The 23,243-nt window shown below is 42.5% G+C and overlaps 1 protein-coding gene and 1 long non-coding RNA gene across 4 annotated transcripts in view; one reads left to right on the plus strand and one right to left on the minus strand.

Moving 5' to 3' along the window:
* The window catches only part of RASSF7 (Ras association domain family member 7), a 139,923-nt gene extending 125,254 nt beyond the window's left edge, over positions 1-14,669 (plus strand). For 2 of the 3 annotated variants that reach the window (XM_061609996.1, XM_061609995.1), the window contains exons 3-6: positions 1,731-2,638; positions 6,551-6,719; positions 9,010-9,117; positions 11,710-14,669. In XM_061609996.1, the coding sequence (XP_061465980.1) occupies positions 1,731-2,638; positions 6,551-6,719; positions 9,010-9,117; positions 11,710-11,741 (1,217 nt within the window). In that variant the 3' untranslated portion in view covers positions 11,742-14,669. The remainder of the gene's footprint in view (positions 1-1,730; positions 2,639-6,550; positions 6,720-9,009; positions 9,118-11,709) is intronic. The other variant, XM_061609997.1, reaches the window with a different exon arrangement.
* Positions 11,466-23,243, minus strand: part of LOC133376955 (uncharacterized) — a 28,746-nt gene continuing 16,968 nt past the window's right edge. The window contains exon 3 of the long non-coding RNA XR_009760586.1: positions 11,466-13,835. This is a non-coding gene — a long non-coding RNA (uncharacterized LOC133376955). The remainder of the gene's footprint in view (positions 13,836-23,243) is intronic.

A 23,243-nucleotide genomic window follows, 5' to 3' on the forward strand; every position in this document is an offset into this window, starting at 1 on the left:
TAAGCTCTGTCTTCTAACTGGAGACACCACATCTTTTTGTCCGCGGAAGCTAACCCGAAGTTCCCTGGGCTCTTACAGGCCTCAACTCCAATCAAGGGGACAGCACCCCTGATCGGCAATTTGGAGTTTATCTGGTGTTCCTGATGGGCTGTTACTGCATCGTCCGGGCGCATGGCTTCAGGCCTTCGCATCATAAGGATCTGTCTTTGTTCTGTCTTCTTGGATGTAGATGTATTACTATTTTTAATTACTTGTCGTAAAGTGTCCAATGCTACTTGTTCATTCTCTTTCGTGTCCAGCACCTTAAAGAGTTTATTGAAGCTCATTTTAGAACCCTTCCTGGCATGGCCAGTAGCTTTAATATTTTTCATTTTCTTTTTTAAGTTTGTTTGGGACTTTGTTTGAATCTTGGTGGACTTCCGTTTAGGGCCCTTTTTTAAAGATACTACGACTTGGTGCCCAAGCCTCGGGTGGTTAGGGACCTTGATTCCTGGCGAGAATTTAACCCTACCATAGAGCTCTCGATAGGTGAAACACAACAGCTGGATGTAAGGTGCCCTAGCACAGCAAGTTCGCATTGTCTACATGCTGAGTGCGATAAAAAAAAAAGTCATAGAAGCAGGGTCAGGACTGGTCAGTGCCTGGATGGGAGACTGCCTGGGAACCATATGTAAGCAGTCTTGGGTTTCTGTCATGAAAAGAAAGGTGGGGTATAAATGTAATTATTATTATTAATAATAATAATAAACTGCAACTGCTTCTGATGTAGTAGTAGTTGTTGTTGTTATGTGCCTTCAAGTCAATTACAACTTATGGCAACCCTATGAATCAGTGACCTCCAAGAGCATCTGTCATGAACCACCCTGTTCAGATCTTGTAAGTTCAGGTCTGTGGCTTCCTTTATGGAATCAATCCATCTCTTGTTTGGCCTTCCTCTTTTTCTACTCCCTTCTGTTATAGCACAGTGGGGAGGAGAGCCTGGCTGGGAGTTCAGAATCTGTGAGTTCAAAGCCCCACTCATGTCTCCTGGGTGTAAAGGGCAGTGAGTTGCTCAGGGGTTATGTGCCCTGCCACCTGTGCAGCTGTGGGCAAGCTGCAGTCCCAAGGAGCCCAGTTGCCCCCCCCTCCAAGCTGGCAGTTGCGGACAAGGAATGGGCTGGCTTGTGCAGCTGTGGCAAGCTGAGCAGGCCCTAGCCTGCTGGGGAGGACTAGCCTTAGAGGGAGGCAATGGTAAACCCCCTTATCATGAAATCCCTATTCATAGGGTTGCCATAAGTCAGGATCAACTTGAAGGCAGTCCATTTCCATTTCTGTTTTTCCCAGCATTATTGTCTTTTCTAGTGAATCGTGAATAATGATGGAGTAGTAGCAGCCTCCAATTAAACATCTACATTTCTAAGGGAAGACTCTAGTTCTCAGCAAGTGAATTTCCATGTTAAATGTTGAGTAAAACTGCGTGTGCCCCAACTAAGGAAGGAATGGGAGCTGTGTATGCTGAAGGTCATTGGCAAGACTGCCTATTGTTTTAACTTGTTGACAGATCTCTTTTCCTAAATGAGCAACATTTCCCTGTATCCCACCTCCCAAAAACAAACATTCAGCTTTCTGCTGTAATTGACTTGTAAGAGGGATATTACTGTGGACTGAGAGCTTGATGTAGCTGGAAGGGAGCAGGGAAGGTTACTGGCAATGAAGAAATATTCCCCATTAATGCCTGTCCCTCTTCTTAGGTCAAACAGGTCGGTATGTCCTCATCCAAAGATTACGTGAGAAAGAGAGACAGCTTCTCCCGCATGAATGCCCTGTAGAGTCTATGGCCAAGTGTGGACAGTATGCCAATGATGTGCAGTTCTTACTGCAGCGCACAGGCCCCAGCCTCACAGAGAGACCTTCTTCAGATAGTGCTCCACAGGTACCCGAGAGGACGTTTGTCAGGGCTAGCCTGCCCATCAAACCTAGGCCAGTCGGCACAGAAGTGCCCAGGCCCAGGCAGCCCAAAAAATCCTTAACCTTCAGCTTGGGTCCTGTGGCCTCCAGTGACCTGCTTGCAAAGAACAAGCTGAGGCAGCACAGAAAGGACATTGTGGCCTTGAGGGATGGTGCCAGTGGGGGACGACTTTCCAAAGAGGAGCTGTTCAAGACTGTACTGCACCAACAGGAGCATCTTTACTCCCTGGAGATGCAGGGGGATGCCTTGGAAGTGGATCTCAGGCACTGGGAATGCAGCAGAGGCTCCTGCCAAGAGGGTGAGATCCTGCATCTGGAGCAGCTGATTCAGCAAAACGAGAGTGAGCTGAGCGAGGAAGAATTTTGGCAGAGTGAACTGCACACAGAGAAAGAGTGTGAAAGGGAGCGGCAAGAGAAAGTGCGCACCCTGCAGACCACCATGGAAGAGTACATGCAAAAAATACATGAACTTAGGGTGAAAACTGAGGCCTTGGAGAGAGAAATCCAGCGGGAAATGTCTGAGAGGGCCAAGAGGGCAAAGGAAGCCTCTTTGCAGAGCCCTGCTGAACTAGAGGAAATGGCAGCTAAAATGAAAAGGGACCTGGAAGCTAGGATCAAGCAGAGTGCCCTGCTGGAGAACAGCCTGGAGACTGTGGGGAAGGCCTTGGAGGAGGCAGAGCAAAGCCTTCAGGTATGTGCTTAGTGATAATGCTCTTTTCCAAGAGGATCCTTGGATGGATGATTGTATACCCATATTTTTAAGCTTCTACATTTTTTTCAGAATGCAGTTGAACATAACTGATTTTCCCCTTGGGAAGATGTATTTTTAGTTTTATTTATTTTGTGATTTAAAATACTTAAGCACAGAATGAGGATGATGTTAGTATAGGACTCTAGACTAGCTGCTGAAACAGTCCATCCCAAAGAATCAAAATACTCCTGGTGAAAGACTTTACTGAACTAGAACTTGGAGTATTGGGATATCCTTTGCAGCTTTGAACTTTCTAAAATCTTACTCTCCCTGACATTTAGCTGTAGATTATGTGGGTTCTGTGATCTTTTGGGCTATAAACCTGGGAAATGGCAATAGAATGTGTAGCTATTACAACAAACAAATGGAAATGACCCTGCACAATGCTGAATGTTCTGAGACTGGGCACTGAGCTCCTGGTGGTTTCTGTTAGACTTCATTGAGGACGCTTCCTGTGCAAATTATGATGTGCTTCAGCTGGAATGGAGCCAGGGAGATTAACATTTTGCAGGGTCGTCATACCCAAAGGACTTAAATGCTCTTCTCTGCCTCAATTGATAAAACGGGACTAATAAAGTCATACTGCAGCTCTTCTGGACATGGATTGAACTTGATTGTGAGATGTGCAGTCCTTGTCATGCATGGTGTTATGATGTGATGTTGGCTGGCATAGGAATTTTATTTGTGTGTGTACACAGTAGTTTGCATTTAATGTAACTCTGGAAGCATCCTGAAGTAAAAGGAACATTTCTTTGCAGCAAATATAAAAATAAAATGGTTAAATAATTGTAACTTGTTTGCCAATAACAAACCAGCTATCACTACTTTCAAAGAGTAATTCCCATAATGTGTGCCAGGCACTGTAGTGTGTGGTAAGAAAGCTTTGAATTAAAAATTAGTCTTCTGTGAGCGCGAAGCACCCATCCACAGTAGAGCCTTCCTGCTATGTTCCTTCTTGAATCACTGCTCTGATTTTGTCTGCTTCCACTGGAGGAATGTAATTATGCATGTGTCTGCCTCACCCAACCTAGTCACTTCTGATGTACCAGCAACACCAGCAGAATCACCTGCCCTGGAGGAAATAGGCCCAGAGCTGTGATTTCACTGAAAAACATTAGATGTGTGTGTCTTCTAACTCTTAAAAAAGTACCCTCTTGTGAGTTATAAGAGTTTGCATCCAATTTTAATTCACCTATTAGAAATCTGGTAGAAACAGTATTTGGAAGGGTTATAGCAGCATGTTAATTCTACATGCACCCGTGGATGTGTACAAGCGTCTCCAAGACATTGGCTACTGTTACCTGTTTTCTATGCTTTGCTTTATGTGGGAGTAAGTGGCAGTAATCCTCTTTCCTTACTGTTCTTGTTTAACTGTTTGCTAGACATTAGTGCCATCTTATGGTCAAGCAGAGGAAATGCTATGTATTTCCTTTCTACATGCTATTGGAGGTCGCTGTTTCATAGGGTCACCATAGGTCATAATTGACTTGAAGGCACATAACACACATACACACCCCTGTCAAACTCTGATTATGAGGACATGATTGTGTATTGATTTGGAAGGGGAGAATACATTAATATAATTCCAAATGGTGAGAATAATAGTGCCATGCAAATTTGTGGGTTTGTTTCTTCTGGCTCCAGGCAGTACAGAGTGACGCGGGAGCGATTAAGCAGCATGCACTAGCACCTTGCTTACCATTACATGCATACCAGGTGCTGACTGCTAAATATACTGTTGTAATATACAACAACCATTATGAGAATTGGATGGTTTATTTGTCTCCAAGTCTTCCTCAGTCTTTGCAGTGTGGTCAGAATACATGGTTACTACTCCTGGCTTGTGGAAGAGTGTAGAAGTTCAAGGTGACTAAATAGAAATACAAATTCTCAAGTCTGCAGCACAAAGCACAGCTCATCCTGTGTGTAAGAATGGCTTAATGCATATGTGCTTGTTTTTGTGCCATTTATTCTGCACTATTAGAAGGAATACTGTGAGATACGTTTAGTGTACTTAGCCCTCACTGGGCAAAATAGGAAACGAAACAAGCATGTTGGTGTTCAGATGGCTTTGTGATTTCTTGTCGTTTGTAGGATTCCTACTTTCCCTTAGAGGAGAGAACCACTGCATATTTCAGTAGTGGTAGCAGAACCTAGACCTGCTGGGAAGTTTCCGGACCTTGGTTGTCCTGGTGTTCCCCCCACCCCCTGCTTAACATTGTGCTTGGGGTTATAGTGTCCTCTTGTAAGGCATGCCTTTATGTGCAAAAGATGTGCCTTTTTCCTACTTTCTAACTCACCTATGAGGGCAAACTAGCATACTCACCTTTAAATCTCCTTGTCTGATGGCATAATTATGGGCATTCTCTTCCTTCTCACCCTGGTTGAGAGAGATGTACAGCAGCGGATTTTACTAAAGCTTCTGAAATGGGAAAATAGTCTTGTGATGTGATTTGGACCAATCCTTTGATTGGCCCTTTAAGACTACCAGTTTTTCTAGTCTTCCATCATGTACATATGCAGGCTTGTCATCTGGCATGAAAGTTGGGTGACACTGGTGATAATTAACATTTTGACAGCCTCAGCTCCCAAATTCCCAAGGTGGTACAAGCACCTTTCTGGGCTATGTGCAGCTCTTGTAATTGGCTGCTCAGAGCCACTGGTCAATCAGAGCTCTGGGTCAAGAGCTCTTAAAAATGGAAAGTTGCCAACATTCCCTTTGTCTCTCATCCTGCAATCAACTCCAGAAGCTACAGAACATCAGAGGTGACCATAAGAGGAATGTTTTTTGCTATGGTAGTTTGTCTGGTATAGGATTAGATAGAGCAGTATTCTGGTTTAGTGTTTTATTTTAATTTTGATTGTGAATACTTGCCATTTCCTCTTTTTCACACTCCTCTTAAATACCTTTTTCACACTCCTCTTAAATCACTCAGATTCTGGGCTGCACTGGTTTCTGAATACATTCAAGGGTTGTTGGTTTCCCCAAGTTCCTTAGACTGGTTTGGCTATGCTACTGGTTAAAAGTGCCTGGGAGGTCAGGAGGAGTGACTGGCTGGCTGTTCTCCTATTCCTGAATACATCACCCTAAAACAGTAGGAATCTCACACCCTTTGCCCTAGGTGACAAGCAGGTGGTGACAAAAAAGAGGAGTAGGACAGGCCACACATTGCTAATGAGCTACGCTACTGCATTGTCATTGGAGTGAGGTGTCACCATCCGCCACCAAGTCTCACCACATGATTTACTATTGAGGCATTGCCAAGATGGACAAGACCACCCCCAGCCTTCCTCCCTATGCTAAAAAGGGCAGCTGTGGATCTGGAGGGCTAAGGATTCTACCGGGGATGTTTCAGTTTCTCCTCTGAGCCATCTTTGAAAGGAAGAGAAAATTTCATCATTGCATTAGGAAGGATGAAAATGGAGCACCTGGACAATGTAAAAGTGGGGTGAGGGGTATGCTTGAGATTGTGTAGAGTTAGGTGTTTTGCTAACCAGCTGTCTAGAGCGTGGATTGATCCTCAGTTTCACTGCCCCACCAACACACACCATACAGACCTACACCAGATTGCCAGCAGATACTGACTTCATGATAAAGAAATTGGGACAGTTGGCCCCTTAGCTTTTGGAATGTGTAAGTATTGAGTAATGGATGTCTGGCTACCATATTATTCCTGTCAGATCACATATAGTTTCTGGTATATTTCTACTAATTGTTGAGAAGCAGAGAGAAATGAGTTGGACTTTGAGAGAAGGCTGGGGTGAGATCAGAAGTCTTTATTCTGCAGATTTCTATCTTGGATGAAGATAAGATTTGGAGTTCACTTTGCCTGTTCCTCTGTTATCTTGCAGGCCCAGAACAAAGAGCTGGAGGAGCTAAACAAGGAGCTGAGGCAGTGTAACTTGCAGCAATTCATTCAGCAGACGGGAGCCACAGTGATTGCGCCACAACACAGATCAGAGGTGGAACCTCAGCTGGATCAAACTAGCCCTGAGCTGCTGGCTGAGCAGAGAAACAGAGGTTGGAACACAGCGCAGAGGGTTGGCAAGATTGGGGAGGAGAGGGGAGTCAGGAGACCTTGCTTAGTTTTAAATCCTCCCACTGTGCTTCCTCTCATATAAGCTGGTTGGGAATGGCATTATCCTCAGTTTTCTGGCCATTGGGTGTGATGACAACTCTGAGTCAGGAACCCACAGAAATGAAATGGTAGCTGAATAGCTGATTGACCATGATTTTCTTTGACACCTCCCTTAAAAGTATCTGACAGGAGAAGCAAATGGCCAGCAGATGTAAACTTACCCATAAATATATGCTTCAGTAGCTGGGAAAAGCAGTTGGGGAAAAATAGTTAAGTGGGCATCTGACTGAATGATGCTGTGTGGATCTTATATTTGAACATGGTGGTGGGTACAGCTGCCACTGCAAATATACCTAAAAATGAAATGAGAAGAAAATGTTGGAAGTTCTAACATTAAACATTACGATTTAAGAAAGGAAAAGCTTATTCCTGATTGTTGCCTGATTGCTGCCTGATTGTTGCCTGATTGCTCCATGTTACACTATGGATTCTCACATATTGCCTGAAGTGCAACACAACGTAAACAGGGTAGATGCTTAAAAGTATATATAGGTTTTGAATTTGCCTTTTATTCTTTAGGGCAGGGATGAGCAGTTCAGTATCACGAAAGTCCACAATTTTTCAGTAGTGATAGTGGCACCTGAAATGTTGGGCCCCTTTCCCACTTTTTCAGGCACTTTGCCTCTAACATGACATCTATGTGGGCAGCCTCTAATAAATGGTCTAGACTAGAGGTCTGGTCTGCTAGTTGCCCATCTCTGCTTTAAAAGAAACAACAAAAGGTCTTGTGGCATCTTGAAGACTATCAAATTTATTGTGATGTAAGCTTTTGTGGGGCAGAGATTGTGGGTTTATACTGAAATATCACATTCTAAAAGCCGAGTATTGTATGGTCCTTTTTAGCTAGCAAGTCTAGTCTTTGCAGATAGGTTAGCTATCACTTAATACTGTAGCACCTGTATATAGGCCAGGCTAACTGAAAAGCCTGGCAAACCCCCAACTGAGCCAAAGCTCTTTTTGTGCAGTGTGGGCAATTATGGCAACTGTGTAATTCTCTGCTTTCCCTGGGTCTTCCTTGGCATGACCTGCTCAGTACAGCACAACCTCAGTTATGAGTTTTCTTCTGCCTTTGGAAGCTGGAAAAAGAAAAATCTTGAAGTTGACAATATAAATGTATGATCACTGTATTTTCACACTGATGCAATGTCAGCATGAAGGCATGGCCTGCTACAGAATAGATAAATGGCAGATGCTGGTGCTGTGCCCAGGTGATAGAAGTTTGGTCTACCTTTCCTCCATCATGCATTGATGATCTAACTGGAGAGAGCTGAATCGGGATGAAATTGCAGGATATCAACTGTGCATGTGGGTCAAAAGTGGCAGCACAGGACACACTTGGGAACCATTGCTGGGGGAAAAGAGTGCCCTGAAAAGTCTGAGAACTCTTCCCAGAAGAAAGTATAGTACTAACTAAGCTGCTTTAAAGCTTACCATATGGTGGCTATGGAGAGATAATATATATTCCTCAGCTGTGTGGTAAAACTAGTATTTCCACAGTTGTACAGCCAGTCAAATCACCACCAGAAGCAGGCCATGATAATACTGAACTCATGCACATGTTGTTGGTTTTGATTATTGTTATTTATTTGTATAGCGCCATCATTGTGCATGGCACATTACAAAGAGGGACAGGTCTCTACCCCAAGGAGCTTGCAGTTTAAAATTCAACACAGCAGAAGAGGAGGGAAGTGAATGGAGGGGTAAACAGGGAAGCAATATGCGACTTTCATTTACATATATCCAAATTCATTACCATATGAAACCAGGTTAAAGATCTTATTTGTGCTGGACAGGGGAGGGAATATGTAATCATATGGCTAGCTCTTGATCTCTTAACTCTGATTAAAGAATTAGGAGCATTGTGGGTTCACCTACCAATATATTGTACAGATTATGCTAAAGATTGGGGGGGCAACAGAACCAAATATGCAACCCCAGTGCATTGCATAAAATTCAGTTACAGACATATTTTACATATCTATTTATTTGCAAAGTTCAGAAATCCCCAAACGCATCTTGGATTCAGAAGGGAACATAAGGAGACACAGCTTCAGAAAGGCTGAGCTTAAGCAAATACGTACTGAAGTGTTGCTTCTGAAAGTTCAAACTGTTCTGATTGAACACATTTTTCCTTCAGTTAACTGAACTGTCCACATCATGCTTTTTCCCTAGATCTGCTTGATCTCAGCACAGATTTGCCTCCCAGAGCCACAGCCAAGCAGTTCCTCGGCAATCCACGAAACCTTCAGAACCCCCTGGTATCCAGCTTGAACCCTGAGGGTGTGTATGTTTGAACTGCCCTAAGCCTCTTGTGTGCTGAATGTGTGGTCTTGCCAAGCAGTCCTCTAATCTTGCTATACTGGGGACAGTTTTCGTCTGTAAAGAGATGGCTATGTTACTACAAATTCTTCTATTTTTTTCTTTCCCACCCTCTGTCCTCCATACCCCCCATACACAGCCAGTGGTTTGGTTGTCTTGCAGGGTGCACCCATAAATTATAACATGTTGGGGCCAACAGTAACCAATGAGAAGGGAAGAGAGGCTGAGGATGTTGTATGAAATGGCAGGCTAGGGCCAACGCCTGGTACAGTCCATTGTGTGGTGCCTGGAATATTGGTAGACATTCACCAGTAACATTCTGATCACTAGCAGGGTGGCGTCTTGTCTTGGAACAGTTACTTTAGCTACACAGTGCAGTACTGTTTATTCAGCTGAAGATGTTTGCTAGTTCAAGCCTATTTAAAACTTCACTAGCAAAGACAAAGCCCTGCTTATGCAATTAGCTTGTCCTTCACCAAGGTCTTTCTGCCAAATTCCTTGAATGTGTCATATTTTAGTTAACAGATTGAACTCTTAAAGAACTGATGGCAAGAAGATCTTTTCTGTTTTATAATCTGTGATAGAATGTGTGGCTAACTATCCCCTATAAATTAATTGCACCCCTTTCTTCATACACCATTAATTGCTTCTTTTGAGAAATAAAGGTTTTAAACCCTTATACTGCGGATATTAAATACCTTACTTCAAAGCACACTAGAGTTGGTTTGTACAATTTTAACATGCTGGTTCATACTTTCCAACTTTAATAAGTGCTGAGTACAAATTAAAGAGAAAAGCATTTTTACACTGGAGTGCGGATCCAAGGTTCATAGAAAGAGTCTGATCAGTTAAGGAACTATATCACTTTATTCAAAAATAGGGGTGGGTAATCTTTTTGGCCCAGTGGGCCAGCCGGATTGGTATCTGTCCCCACCTGTGGGCCAACTTTAACAGGACAACCCATCTGTCAAACTCTCTTGTGCAGCACTTTGCAAATACCCGACAGGCAGCTGGTTGTTGGGCCCCTGAGAACCTCAGTGCAAGGGGCTTTGCCAGCCCTATATTGGCAAAGTACCAAGCATAGGGCTGGCAAAACTGATTTCTGCAGGGATTAGCTGCACAGGTAAGCTCCTCTTGGGGAACCTGGTCATAAAGCTGATCCAGCAGGGTTAAAATCACCTCCCATCAGCTGACATCTCATCAACCGTGGGGCAAGTGGGCATGACTTGGGGAAAATGACCTTGCAGATCAAATTTGGCCCATGGGCTTCAGGTTCCCCTGTTTTTAAACGGCACTATTTTAGCTGGGAAGTACATGGTGATTTTAGATACCCTGGTTCAAAATCAGCACAGTGGATAAGGCTTCCAACTGCTTGCTGCAAGGTGGTGGCTTTTGAGAGAGATCTTCTGGGTTTAGAGCTTTACAGCGTAGTTGATGCATTCCACAGCATTGCCCCTGTGGACCTCAGTCAAAGTAACTCCTACACTTCTCCAACAGACAGCAAGTATGTTTGGGTTGTCTTCACAGATCACTTTCAAAAACATTTTATGGTGGAGCTGGCGAAAATATCACCTGGAGTTGACTGTAGTTAGGAATAGGATTAAATCCCTAATAGCGTGGTGATCTAATTGGTAAATGATGATGGCCCATACATCCAGCTTTGAACATTTTTATCTATACAAATAGATATCTCTTTGGTTAATGTGTCCTGGATAAGTCCCATTTGTTTAAGTGGGTTCTGTGCAAAACAGGATACCTGTGGCTGTTCTGCTGGACTGTGGTGGCGGTCCTCATCCCAGCAGCCTTCACTGGAACTCCATGGGCAACCTATTTGACTGTGGCTATTGGAAGGGTTTAAATAAATAAATAAATGCCAGATCCTCATATATTCGAGAAGCAATCTAGATGCCATGTTTGGGGCATTAAATCTTGAGTAATTGACCCCCAGATTGTGGTGTTCTCCCTCCCCCCCCCCAAAAAAAAATGTTTGATGGATATGGAGTAGTCAGTCTTATCACAACAAAAAATTAGGAATCCTTTAGTTTTCAATTCTAGTGTTACAACATCATTTCTATCTATGTACTTGACTTTGCTTCGTTAAATCAAAGTTGGTTTTCTCAAGCTGATTTTCCTTTGATGGAGAATTTTGTGTGTCTTAATTCTGAGGATGTCTTCTGAGAATGTCATGATGATAATTCGCTTTCAAATATAGGAACAAATGATCACAAAATACCATGTTGGCTTGCACTAGATTCCTGTGCTTGTGGTAGGATTCCCATTTTGCAATATTAGTAAGGATACACCACCTGCATTCTTCTGTCACATAGTTAAAATTTATGAGAGTACTTCTGAAATTTTCTGTGTAATCATTCCAATTAGATTACGCTGTCATGAACACTCTGTTACAATTTTTGTTTAAATCTGCAACAGCATGGAACAGCATATCCTCTCCCTACCCCTGCCACTGCCTTTCTCTCTGTTGTCATCTTCTGGTTTATCAAATACTAAGCCATCATAATAGGGTCACTTCGTTTATTTTTATATGTCTTGCAGTCATATCAACAAAGCAGAGCATCTGGAGGTAAAAAGGCCAGCCAAGGAGGACTAATTGCCTTGCAAGTATACCTATTTAGAAATAAAACCCTATTTCATGTATGTATTTGACTTTTTATCACAAATGGATGGATGTAGATGGTTGTGCAAAATATTTTTACAGTTTTTTTAAAAAAAGAACTCATTGGAAGAAACAGAATGGTTGTATTTTTTAAATCTGTTTTGTTATAGTTTAAAATGAAAATGCTGTTTGTGGCTTCTCTCAAAATTTATATAACCTTTGTATTTAAAACATCACATAATGATGCTTAGGACTAAATAGCAACTGCCCTGGAAGGGTATGAAACCTAGTAGGGATGTCCTGTCCAAAGCACATAGCAGTGAGTCCTTTATGTCCATTCTGAAGGTTATACTGCAAGCTACAACTGAACAATGAAGGGGTATTTTACCAGCCAGACCCCTTTTACTGGACCGCATCAACACACTGTAGTGCTTGTGTGTGTGTGTGTGTGTTAACAACAATTTTTATCTTGTACGTTTGGTATTTTGTGGAGATACACTTTTTTTTAGTTGGAATGGGAGAAATAAGCTGTTCTGTTCTTGGTGAACATTTGCACATGAAGAAATGTTGCTCTGGAACAGCGTTTGTGGCCATCAACAGGTCCCATTCTTACTAAGGACCTTTCAGATCTGGTAAAATGGGATTTAGGTGCTAGTGTTGTCTTGCCATCGTGCCTCATGCCAAGTATTGCATCATCTACTTTTACACAAAGACAATTAACTTTCTTTATCTGATATAGATATATTTCTGTATAGTTTTGTGAAAGACTATATAATAATTCTTTGTTCTAGACTGTTCCAAAGCCACCATTGTAAAAGTATATTTGGATGAACAAGAGATCAGTCCTATGAAGCAACAGTGCAACACTGCACTTCAAATGGCTTATCCATAGTAGCCTCTACTTTGATAAAAGACAAAATGCCATTTGGAGGGAACATGCTCTGCAAATTCAGGTTTTGGTAAGGGGTGTGGCTTAAGATGCTAAGTTATCTGCTATAAATTAAAGATAGGAAGCCTAGGTCTCTACCCCTTTTCACTTGATCCATCCCAGTGCCCCACACCTATTTATTTGGCCTCAATCTGCAGTGGGCATCAGCTGATTGTGGACTCCCAGCTGATGGAGTTCTGTGGTGGCAGGGAGGAGAGAAACATAAAGCAGCAGTGAGCTTATCTTTCCATTCCCATTCACAACAGCAATTTTTCTTCAGTGTTATACAGGCCATGCTGCTGAGCTTGATGCAGGGAAAGAAGAGAACTGTGTGTGTGCGAGTGAAAGAGAGAGAGTGCATGTGAATAGGAGAGCAAGAGCACATATATGCATGCTGGAGGGTGGCAGTTTGCCAGTTTAAAAATTGGTAATCTGGTTGCTGAAAGGGAGAAAATTCTTCCTACTCTTGTCTCCAGTGCTTTTAGTTGGTAGCTTCTTGTATTGTTAATATGTCTTTTGACTATGTGACCAGACCTCAGAGTAGACTGTGAAGCTGAATGTGCCATTCCCAATTCAATATGAACTTCAATGTGGGCATGCAATATGTTGCTGCAGTATAACTACTGTTTCCAACAGTCTCTTTCTCCAGCTAAGCTTTTTTGTTTTTAATGGAAGTCTTTAAACAAGTTAATTGCCTTCCTTTCCCCCCTCCCCAACAGTACTGATGCCATCCATGGAGAAGTTTCACTCGCAAAGTGGCATTTTCTGATTTTAGCACCTCACACTCATGCTGGCTATTCAGAAGCCTAAGAAAAGAAGGAATGGTAGCAGCACTGCTCCACTAAAGAATCCAGGCTCCTTCCCTTTGCAGAACTGATCATACTTTATAAATATCAGTGGAAGCATAGAGATATATGGAAGAAACTCATCTTGTTAAATGTTCAGCATTCTAGGCAGGGCCCCCAAACTACCAATTACTATGTTAGAACAGAATTCCCAAAATAATCTGCTCTTCAGGCAGACTTGCAATCTGGTCTTCTGTTTTTCTATCATCTTAACATCTCAGACATGGATGGAATGCAATCATTTCTCCTTGTTCGACATATTCTGTACTCATAAATCTTCTGTTCTGCATAACTGTAAAAATAAGAACAAAAAAGGTTGAGACATTTCTTGGGTTCAATGGTGAAAGGTGCAGCCAAGAGAGAGAACTAGTTAGAAAATATTTCAACATGGTTTTCCTGTTCTTTTTCTTAATACTTGTTTTGCTGCTTAATTTTTAAAAAGGTATTGTTCATTTTACCAGGTCTGAATGGAAGCCCATCCTTCTTCCATTATAGAGAAAGGAATTACAACCAGAAAATTATTCTAACACAGTAATTTTTTTTACTATCACCTTGAGTTGCAAACCCTGCTTACAAATATTAAGAAACATGTTCCATATTTCCTAGACTGTAGTGCCCTGGGGGTGGGGCGGTGGGGTTAGTGGTCTTGTGTTGGTGAATGAGACCAAATAGAATCCCTATCATTTTTGCAGGCTTGATTCTGTTTGATAAACTATTATTCCCATTCCCAAAATGTGTGATGGAAGCTGCTTTTTAACAGCTGCATGTTGAAATGTGATAGAGGAAATGCAATAACAATTACTGGTAGCATTTCTTGCTGAACTCTTTTATTTGGCCAGTGAAGGTGCAAGTTTTGTGTCTATTTATATTGTCCAAAATTGATGTGTGTTCTCATTGTGAAACCAAGAGAGGCAAGCATGGGAGGGTTTAATGGTTGTTTGACTGGGAGACCCTGAATCACTCTGGGAGCCCTGATCTTGCTTTAAAATGTCCTTTGTGTATCACATATAAGAAATGTGACTCATTTTCTGACTTGAAAAAAAAAAAAAGTTCCATGTATGAATGTATATCCCATGCGCTAATGTCATTATCTGGTTTCAAATTGTAATAAAATTCCTGAAAATAATTTGCAGTGAGGTGTGTGTCTAATTTCTGTTCCAACTTACTAAAGAGAGATTCCCACCCTTGTTCCTGGGGTGGCTGCACTTCAGCTTCCCAACCAGCTAATCCACATATTACAGCTCCAAGCTGGAAATGCAGTGGAAGATCCAAATATGAGTGCAGCACTGCCGTTTGCAGAATGGCCTGTGTCAAACAACTCCTATCAGCACCCTTGGTGATCACACTGCCACAAATAGTATACACAATTATTTATTTATTTATTTATTTATTTAATTCAATTTTTATACCGCCCATAGCAAAGCTCTCTGGGCGGTATACATAAGTAAACACTTTACATTCAATTTAAAACCACCTGGTCATCAAATCAACAATTTAAACATACAACAAAAACTAAGATTAACATAATTAAACCCATTAAATACAAGTCAAAAAGTAATTAGAAAAAGATGAACATATAACTATCTTTACAACATTAAATACAAAATACTAAAATATTAAAATACTAAAAATACTAAAACGCCTGGGTAAAGAGGAAGGTTTTCACCTGGCGCTGAAAAGATAGTAATGTAGGTGCCAGGCGTACCTCGTCAGGAAGGGTGTTCCATAGTTCGGGGGCCGCTACCGAGAAGGCCCTCTTTCTCGTAATCGCCTTCCGGGCGTCTTTCTGAGTAGGCACCCGGAGGAGGGCCTTCGATGTTGAGCGCAGTGTACGGGTAGGTTCATATCGGGAGAGACGCTCCATCAGGTATTGCGGGCCCGTGCCGTGTAAGGCTTTATAGGTTAAAACCAGCACCTTGAATCGAGCCCGGAAACATATAGGCAGCCAGTGCAAGCGGGCCAGAATCGGTGTCACATGTTCCGACCGCTTGGTCCCAGTTATTAATCTGGCCGCTGCATTCTGCACAAGCTGCAGTTTCCGAACCGTCTTCAAGGGCAGCCCCACGTATAGTGCATTGCAGTAGTTCAATTTCGATGTTACCAGAGCATGAACAACTGAAGCAAGATGTTCCCTGTCCAGATACAGGCGTAGCTGGGCTACCAGTCTAAGTTGGTAAAAAGCACTCCGTGCCACCGAGGCCACCTGCGCCTCAAGTGACAAGGATGGGTCCAAAAGGACTCCCAAGCTGCGCACCTGCTCCTTCAGGGGGAGTGTAACCTCATCCAGAACAGGTCGAACATCCATCTGGTCAGGGGATCCATTTACTAACAGCATCTCAGTCTTGTCTGGATTGAGCTTCAATTTGTTCGCTCTCATCCAGTCCATTATTGCGGCCAAGCATCGGTTTAGCACCTTGACGGTCTCACCTGAAGAAGATGAAAAGGAGAAGTAGAGCTGCGTGTCATCAGCGTACTGATGAGAATGCACTCCAAAACTCCTGATGACAGCACCCAGCGGCTTCATATAGATGTTAAAGAGCATGTGGGACAGAACTGATCCCTGCAGAACTCCATATTGGAGCGCCCAGGGTATCGAGTAGTGCTCCCCAAGCACTACTTTCTGGAGACGACCTGCCAGATAGGAGCGGAACCACTGCCAAGCAGTACCTCCAACTCCCAAATCCTAAAGCCTCCCCAGAAGGATGCCATAGTCGATGGTATCAAAAGCCGCTGAGAGATCAAGGAGAATCAACAGGGTTACACTCCCCGTCTTTCTCCCGACAAAGGTCATCATACAGGGCGACCAAGGCCGTCTCCGTGCCAAAACCGGGCCTGAAACCCGATTGAAATGGATCCAGATAATCGGTCTCATCCAAGAGTGCCTGGAGCTGGGATGCAACCACCCTTTCCAGAACCTTGCACAGGAATGGCACATTTGCTACCGGCCTATAGTTATTCAAATTATCTGGGTCCAGGGAAGATTTCTTCAAAAGTGGTCTCACCACTGCCGCCTTAAGGCAGTTCAGGACCACTCCCTCACATAGTGAGGCATTAATCACCTCCCTGGCCCAGCCGGCAGTGCCATCCCTGCTAGCTTTTATTAGCCAAGACGGGCAAGGATCTAACACAGAAGTGGTTGCACGCACCTGTCCAAGCACCTTGTCAACGTCCTCAAGCTGCACCAATTGAAACTCATCCAATAAAATATGACCAGACTGTGCTCCGGAGACCTCATTTGATTCCACTGCTATAACATTGGAGTCTAAGTCCTGACGGATGCAAGAGATTTTATTCTGGAAGTGGTTGGCAAATTCATCACAGCGAGCTTTAGAAGATTCAATCACGTCCTTAGGGCCAGAATGTAAGAGCCCTTTGACAGTTTGAAAAAGCTCTGCTGGATGGGAAATAGAATTAAAACACAATATTCTTGCAGGTGGGTTAGAGAAGAACTCAAATAGTTACCCACTTGCATCTTAGGGAAGAGGTCCACTTTCCCCATTTTTAAAAATGATAGAATGGGATGCCATTTAAGAGCACGGAATGTTGAGGAGCAAGGTTTAAGATCTAGATTAATTGCAAAACAAAAAAAGCCCCAAAGCATTGTAGTTACCTTTGTATACCTCAAAGCTGTAGTAGTGTTTTAACACTAGTCAAACAAGTCACTTCCCCTGCCCCATCTCTCTTGACACAGGGATGATCATACTATCTAGCACATAGACCCTTTTACAGGATGCAGAAACAAGTGAGTTGGCCAGAAATAATAGATCTCCCTGCTGGTTTAGTAGGAGTTCATGTAAGTTGCCTCCTATACCCCAGAAGACCTTACTCAAGTATATGTGGAATCCTCGTGGCTACTGAGAGAGGAAATGCACGCTATACATTTTCAAAGGTACTCTTGCTTCATATGTTCCAGGCTTTAAATCCAGTTTCAGGGCATACACCCTCATGAACCCTAGCTCAAGTTGGCTCCTATCTACTGTTTTATAGTGCAGAGAATACAATGAAGAGGGCAAAATCATGGCAAGTGATCTTAACTGAGACCTTTCTGTGTTCAAAAGGGACTGCAGGCCTTGTAAACCAACATTGGTTCACCCCACTCAAACAGAGATGCTATAACTACATTCCCATTAAACTTCACTGTTGTCCTGTGAGCTCTTCTTCTGGAGCACATTTTGTGCCATTTTTTTGCAAGCAAAGCTAATAACCTTTACAGGCTCCTCTTTTTTTTTAGAATAATCTAATCAAGTTGGCCTGTTTCTACAAAAAGACTTAACCAGTGAATGATGGTTAAATTAAAGAATGTTTTTCTTTCCTAATTATATCCTCTCCCCAATGCCATCAGTCAACACTGAAACTAGATCTGCTACTATAGCTGCAACAATCTAGAGCTGATGATGAGCAGATGACAATAGCAACAAGACCTCTCAGGCCCTTTCCAGCTGACCAAGAAATGTGAGTTGCGTACTAAGCACTAACAAAATGGTAGTCTTGATGTAGTGCTAATGGTGCTGTATCCCATTCCTACAAAAATTACAGGGGAGCAGTGCTGGGATGATGAGCCAGTAAAAAAGTATTTTTTAAGATATACAAATGGAAATGGGTCCTGCAACAAAATGTGGCAGTATAACCTTGCCCTTCAAAATGAGTGCTTCTAGTCTTTCCTCTGAGATACAATAAGCTGTCGGGCTCAAGCAGGCAAATTCACTCTCCTCACTCAGTTTTAAATTTTCAGCAGCATTCCATGGCTCTTGGTAAGCACTGGACATGTTCAGTTCCGATGGGATGTGTTTGGGAGTTTTTGCTCCCATAGAGTCAGTCAATCAATCATTTATTACGGTCAAAGTCCAGTACTATAAAATATTAAAACTATAAAAACATACCAACACTATAAAGAGAAAGAAACATACAGCTTTAACATAAGATAATATGACTCTAATGGTGTTGAATAAATACCCCAGTGGGCAAAAAGCCCCCAAAAGATTAGCTATAATTATTTTTCCATCATTGCTCTCTGACAGGTAACAGCTGATGCACAAAATCTTGCCACACTATGTGACCTGTGGGTTCCAATCTGAGAGTAAATATTCTAAATAAAATGCATCAGACCTCCGTGGGAGTTTTTGAAGAATTGGGGTGATAAGCTCAAGTTGGAAGTCCTGATAAAAAGGACAATATAGCAGCACATGAGCAACAGTTTCCACATCTCCCATATCATGGGCATAAGTACTCTTCAATTGGAACCTAGTTAAATCTACCTTCTAAAAGCACAGAAAGTAAAACATTGAGCCTAGCGAGCATGAAAGCTTTTCTATATTTGGGGATTGACAAATATATCTGTGTGCATGCCTTTGCAGAGATCCGGCCCATCTCCAACTGCAAAATTGTATTAGGACACATGTCTGGGTTCCTAATATTGCTCTTATAAATTTAGTTTGTATGACCTCAAAGGCGGGAAAATCATCTAAAGCACATAGCTGGGAGTCATACAACATCTGGGATATAACTTTGGCAACAAAATCTTGGATGGCTGCAGGAACATATTGACCACCTTTGGTGTAAAACAAAAGATAGGGGTGCTTTTGCGCTTCTCTGAGCATTCACAATGGCATTTTTGTTTGAGCCTGTTGAATGAAAGGTTACACCTAGATCTATAGATAATACCTGCTCAATTTGATGGTCATTAATCTGCCATCGATGCTTAGTTCTCCTATTAAAAATTAGGACTTTAGACTTCTCATATGGTAAAAAAGCCATTCTTTTTTATAATACAAAGCTAAAGTGCTTAAAAGACATCTCAGTCCGATGCTGACAAAGATAGAAGTATCGCATCATCTGCATAGAGAAGGATTGACAGGTCTGTTTGCCAACTTGGGAGGATGTGAATTTACCTTTGCTAAGGATTTGATCAAGGAGTTAATATAGAAGTTAAACAGAGTGGGAGTCAAAATACACTCGTTTAACTCCATTAAAAGTGGGAATGGGTCCTGTTAAATGACCAAAGCGATCACATTTAACCCTCAAGCGTGAGGTTTCATAAAGACTACACATTAATATAAGGAGTCTCCTGTCACTATTCGTGGCCTCAAAATTTTCCCATAGTCTATCTCTTGAAATTGAATCAAATGCCAATTTAAAATCAATAAAAGCAGCATGAAGCCCCTGCTTCATTAATAAAGCATAAAGGTAAAGGTGTCCCCACACTTATAGTGTGAGTTGTTTCCGACTCTTAGGGTGATGTCTTGCAACGTTTACAAGGCAGACCGTATATATGGGGTGGGATTGCCAGTTCCTTCCCCGGCCTTTCTTTACCCCCCAGCATATGCCGGGTACTCATTTTACTGCCCATGGATGGATGGAAGGCTGAGTGGACCTCGACCCCTTTTACCGGAGATTCGACTTCCTCCTTCCGTTGGAATCAAACTCCGGCCGTGAGCAGAGCTTCGGCTGCGTTACCGCCGCTTACCATTCTGCGCCACGGCAAGTAGTTGAACAAGTACTTGATCAGCTGTGGAGCGTCCCGTCCTAAAACCGGCCTGCTTGTCTTTGAGTATATTTTCCTGCTCTAGCCAGTTTAATAGTTTCTCATGAAAAAGAGTATATAACTTGCTGATTATACTCAGCAAGCTAATTGGTCTATAATTTGCAGGATCTGAACTTTTTCCTTTTTTGTATATTGGAATAATAATAGCCAGTCCCCATGCGTCTGGGTTGCATGCTGTGTGATTAATGCATGTAAATAATGACACTAGGTTAGGAACCCACCACTCTATACTTGTCTTAAGGAGTTCTGGTGGGATATTATCACTCACTTGTGCTTTGTCAGCTTTCAATTTATAAATAAGATTTCTAACTTCATAGGAGGTGACCGGTGACCACTTGGGAAAACTGTTTATATTTGCCGTTGGTGTCTGGTGACAATTTTGCCCCGTTGCATAGATGGCACTAAAGTATAATTCCCAAGAGTTCACAAGAATATGGCAGTCCATGTTAACTGTTGTTTTTGGGCAGCCCCTCGAGACCACTCTCCAAAAAATTGCAGAATCATTTGCTCTTGTTGCTTTAATTAAGCTTAGCCATGACTCCCATACAGTATCTTTCTTTCTGTAAACTTTGGGGTTCCCTGAGCATGCTCCATTTTTGTCAGCCTGGACTGGAGGCACCCAGGTTGCTACTAGAGGGAACAATTAAGGGAGACACCAGATGTACTGCCTTCAACAAAATTAAAAATGTTGAACGGACCTGAAGAAAAGCAAAAAGGGAGATAGCCTTAGTGGGTTTGCTGCAGTAGAGGGCAGCAAACCCACTAAGGCTATCTCCTTTTTTGCTTTTCTTCAGGTCCGTTCAACGTTTTTAATTTTGGTTTTTACAGACATTTTCCCTGCATGCCTGTGGCGCTAGTGTACCCCACTCTTTGCAAAGCACTTGCAAATGCAACAAGTTTGTGTTTGGGAATGGTGGAAAAATTTCGTTTTCCCAGCACTTCAATATTTCCATTTCAGTGGCAAGCTGGACATCATCCTGGCTGCTGCATACTGTGCCACGTACAGCCATCTTCAAGGGTAGGCCCATGTAGATCACATTGTAACAGAGCTTGGAAAAGTAACTTTTCCAAGCTCTGCACTGTAATAGTCCAATTGGAGGTTACCAGACCATGGGGTACAGTGGCCAAGTCGTCTCTGCTCAGGTGGGCCTGCAGCAGGTGTACCAGCTGGAGCTGCAAGTAGGCACTAACAGCCACTGAGCTCACATAGGCCTCCAGCAACAAAGCTGGATTCAGGAGCCCCCCCCCCCACTATGTAACTCCTCTCGGGAGTGCAACCCTATCCAGAACAGGCTGCCTCACCATCTTCTAGACTCAGGAACATTCGCTTTATCTGGATTGTTTTAATTTGTTGGCTCACATCCAGTGGATTGAATCTACTATATTGTGTAAAATAACTTTTAGGGCTGGGGTTCCCCATGCGGTGTCAATAGGGACAATAAGGACTTCCTCTGGTGCCCAGGATGCCCCTGCCCCCATATGCTTACTGTCCCCTTCATCAGGTGGGTGGTTACCTTCATTCCTCCTTTACAAGTAGATGGAGCTGAATGAGGAAGTTGGAAGTACAATATTCTTTTCCACTTCCTCTTTCAACTGTTTTTTTTTTCATGAAGATCTATGAGGTTCTTTGGCTTAGATCAGTTTTTGTAGTGCTGAAGCACCAGATCTGTGATTTTTACTGTGTATACCAATCTTTAATCTGATGATTTTTTGAACACATGTAAAATCATGTAAATTTAAGAGCATCCCTTTTAATTCTACTAGATCCAGCTTTTACATCGACTTGGTGGAAAAACAATCTGGTTTTATTTTTACTTTTTCTGACTTTCTAAGGGGAGGAGTGTGCCCACAGGAAGTAGGGAGAAAAGCAACTAGAGGGGCTGGTGGCTAACGGCTGCTGTCACTGCCCTCACCCTGATGTAGAGAAATCAAATTCTTGAAGTGGAAGGGACCGTAGCAGAGCACATGCTTTGTATGCCACAGTCCCGTACTCAAATCCTAGCATGCCCACTTTAACATAGGGTGGTTCCTACTAAACACTTCAAGTACCATATCAAATGGAGGTAGAGGAAGTTGTGTATTGGCAGGTGCCCCAGGCAGCAATGCCAGGAGAAGGAAACTCCTGCACCTTGCAGCCTGAAACTACAGAACTCAGTGGGATCCAATACAAGTTGAGCATGTGCCTCTCCTTCAACTGCATACTTCCATCCTGGGTTGTTCCCAGGCAAGAACAAGCTATTCAGATTCCACAACATGCTGCAATGTGCCTTTGATCATCCCTTTGTGCTCTATGTTGGGTTTTTTTAGTTTAAAATAAGGCTAGCAAATAATCTCCTTTGTACATACATCAATGGATAAAAGGCTCAAAGAACAGTGCCACTGAGCCATTACACTGTCTATGTCAGACCAGCTTCTGATGGCATTGTTTGGCTTTTGTACACAAAACAGTTAAAATGCTTGCAATTCCTGAGTGGCTATCAACTCAGCTCATCAAACTGTTCTAGAAATAAAACACATCTTATTTTACACGTACCATCCTACAGCTCCAGTGCTGTTGCAGGAGGAAACAAAGCTCAATAATTCTTTGTAAAGAGAAAGTCAATATAGTAAAAGCACACAGCACAGGCTTGTATGTTTGTACGGTACTAGCATCAAGTCTGCTCAAGCTGCCAGACTCCATATTGTGTGCCATATTTTGTTCTCTATGCCATAATTTTTACTCTTGCACATTTCTTGAGTCCCTAATAATATGGAAATGCCCAGAAATCATCAGGCTCTATTTCTCCTCTGTTGTATGTGTTTTAAGATGGCTATGACATTAATGGTTTTTGCCAGAAAGGATCTTTCTATCCTGTTACAGGCAACAACAGAACACAACAGGCATTATCTGACCACTTCCCTGAGAGTGGGGTAAAAATGCTCTACGTTAGATACAATAAAATCTGCCCTATGGGGCAGGATACGATCATACCAATGTGTCATACCTACTACTTTGCCTTTCTGAAATTCCTCCACTCAGGCAAGTCTAAAACTGGTGTTTTCACTTCCACCAGCTACTTAGTATTTCACTCTCACAGCTGTCTGGAAGATTTTGTGGGGTAGCTATAAAACATAGCTGAATAGCCAGAAAAACGCTTGTTTAATATGCTAACAGCAGCC

Source organism: Rhineura floridana, chromosome 2, assembly GCF_030035675.1.
Source record: "Rhineura floridana isolate rRhiFlo1 chromosome 2, rRhiFlo1.hap2, whole genome shotgun sequence".
NCBI classification, from domain to species: domain Eukaryota; kingdom Metazoa; phylum Chordata; class Lepidosauria; order Squamata; family Rhineuridae; genus Rhineura; species Rhineura floridana.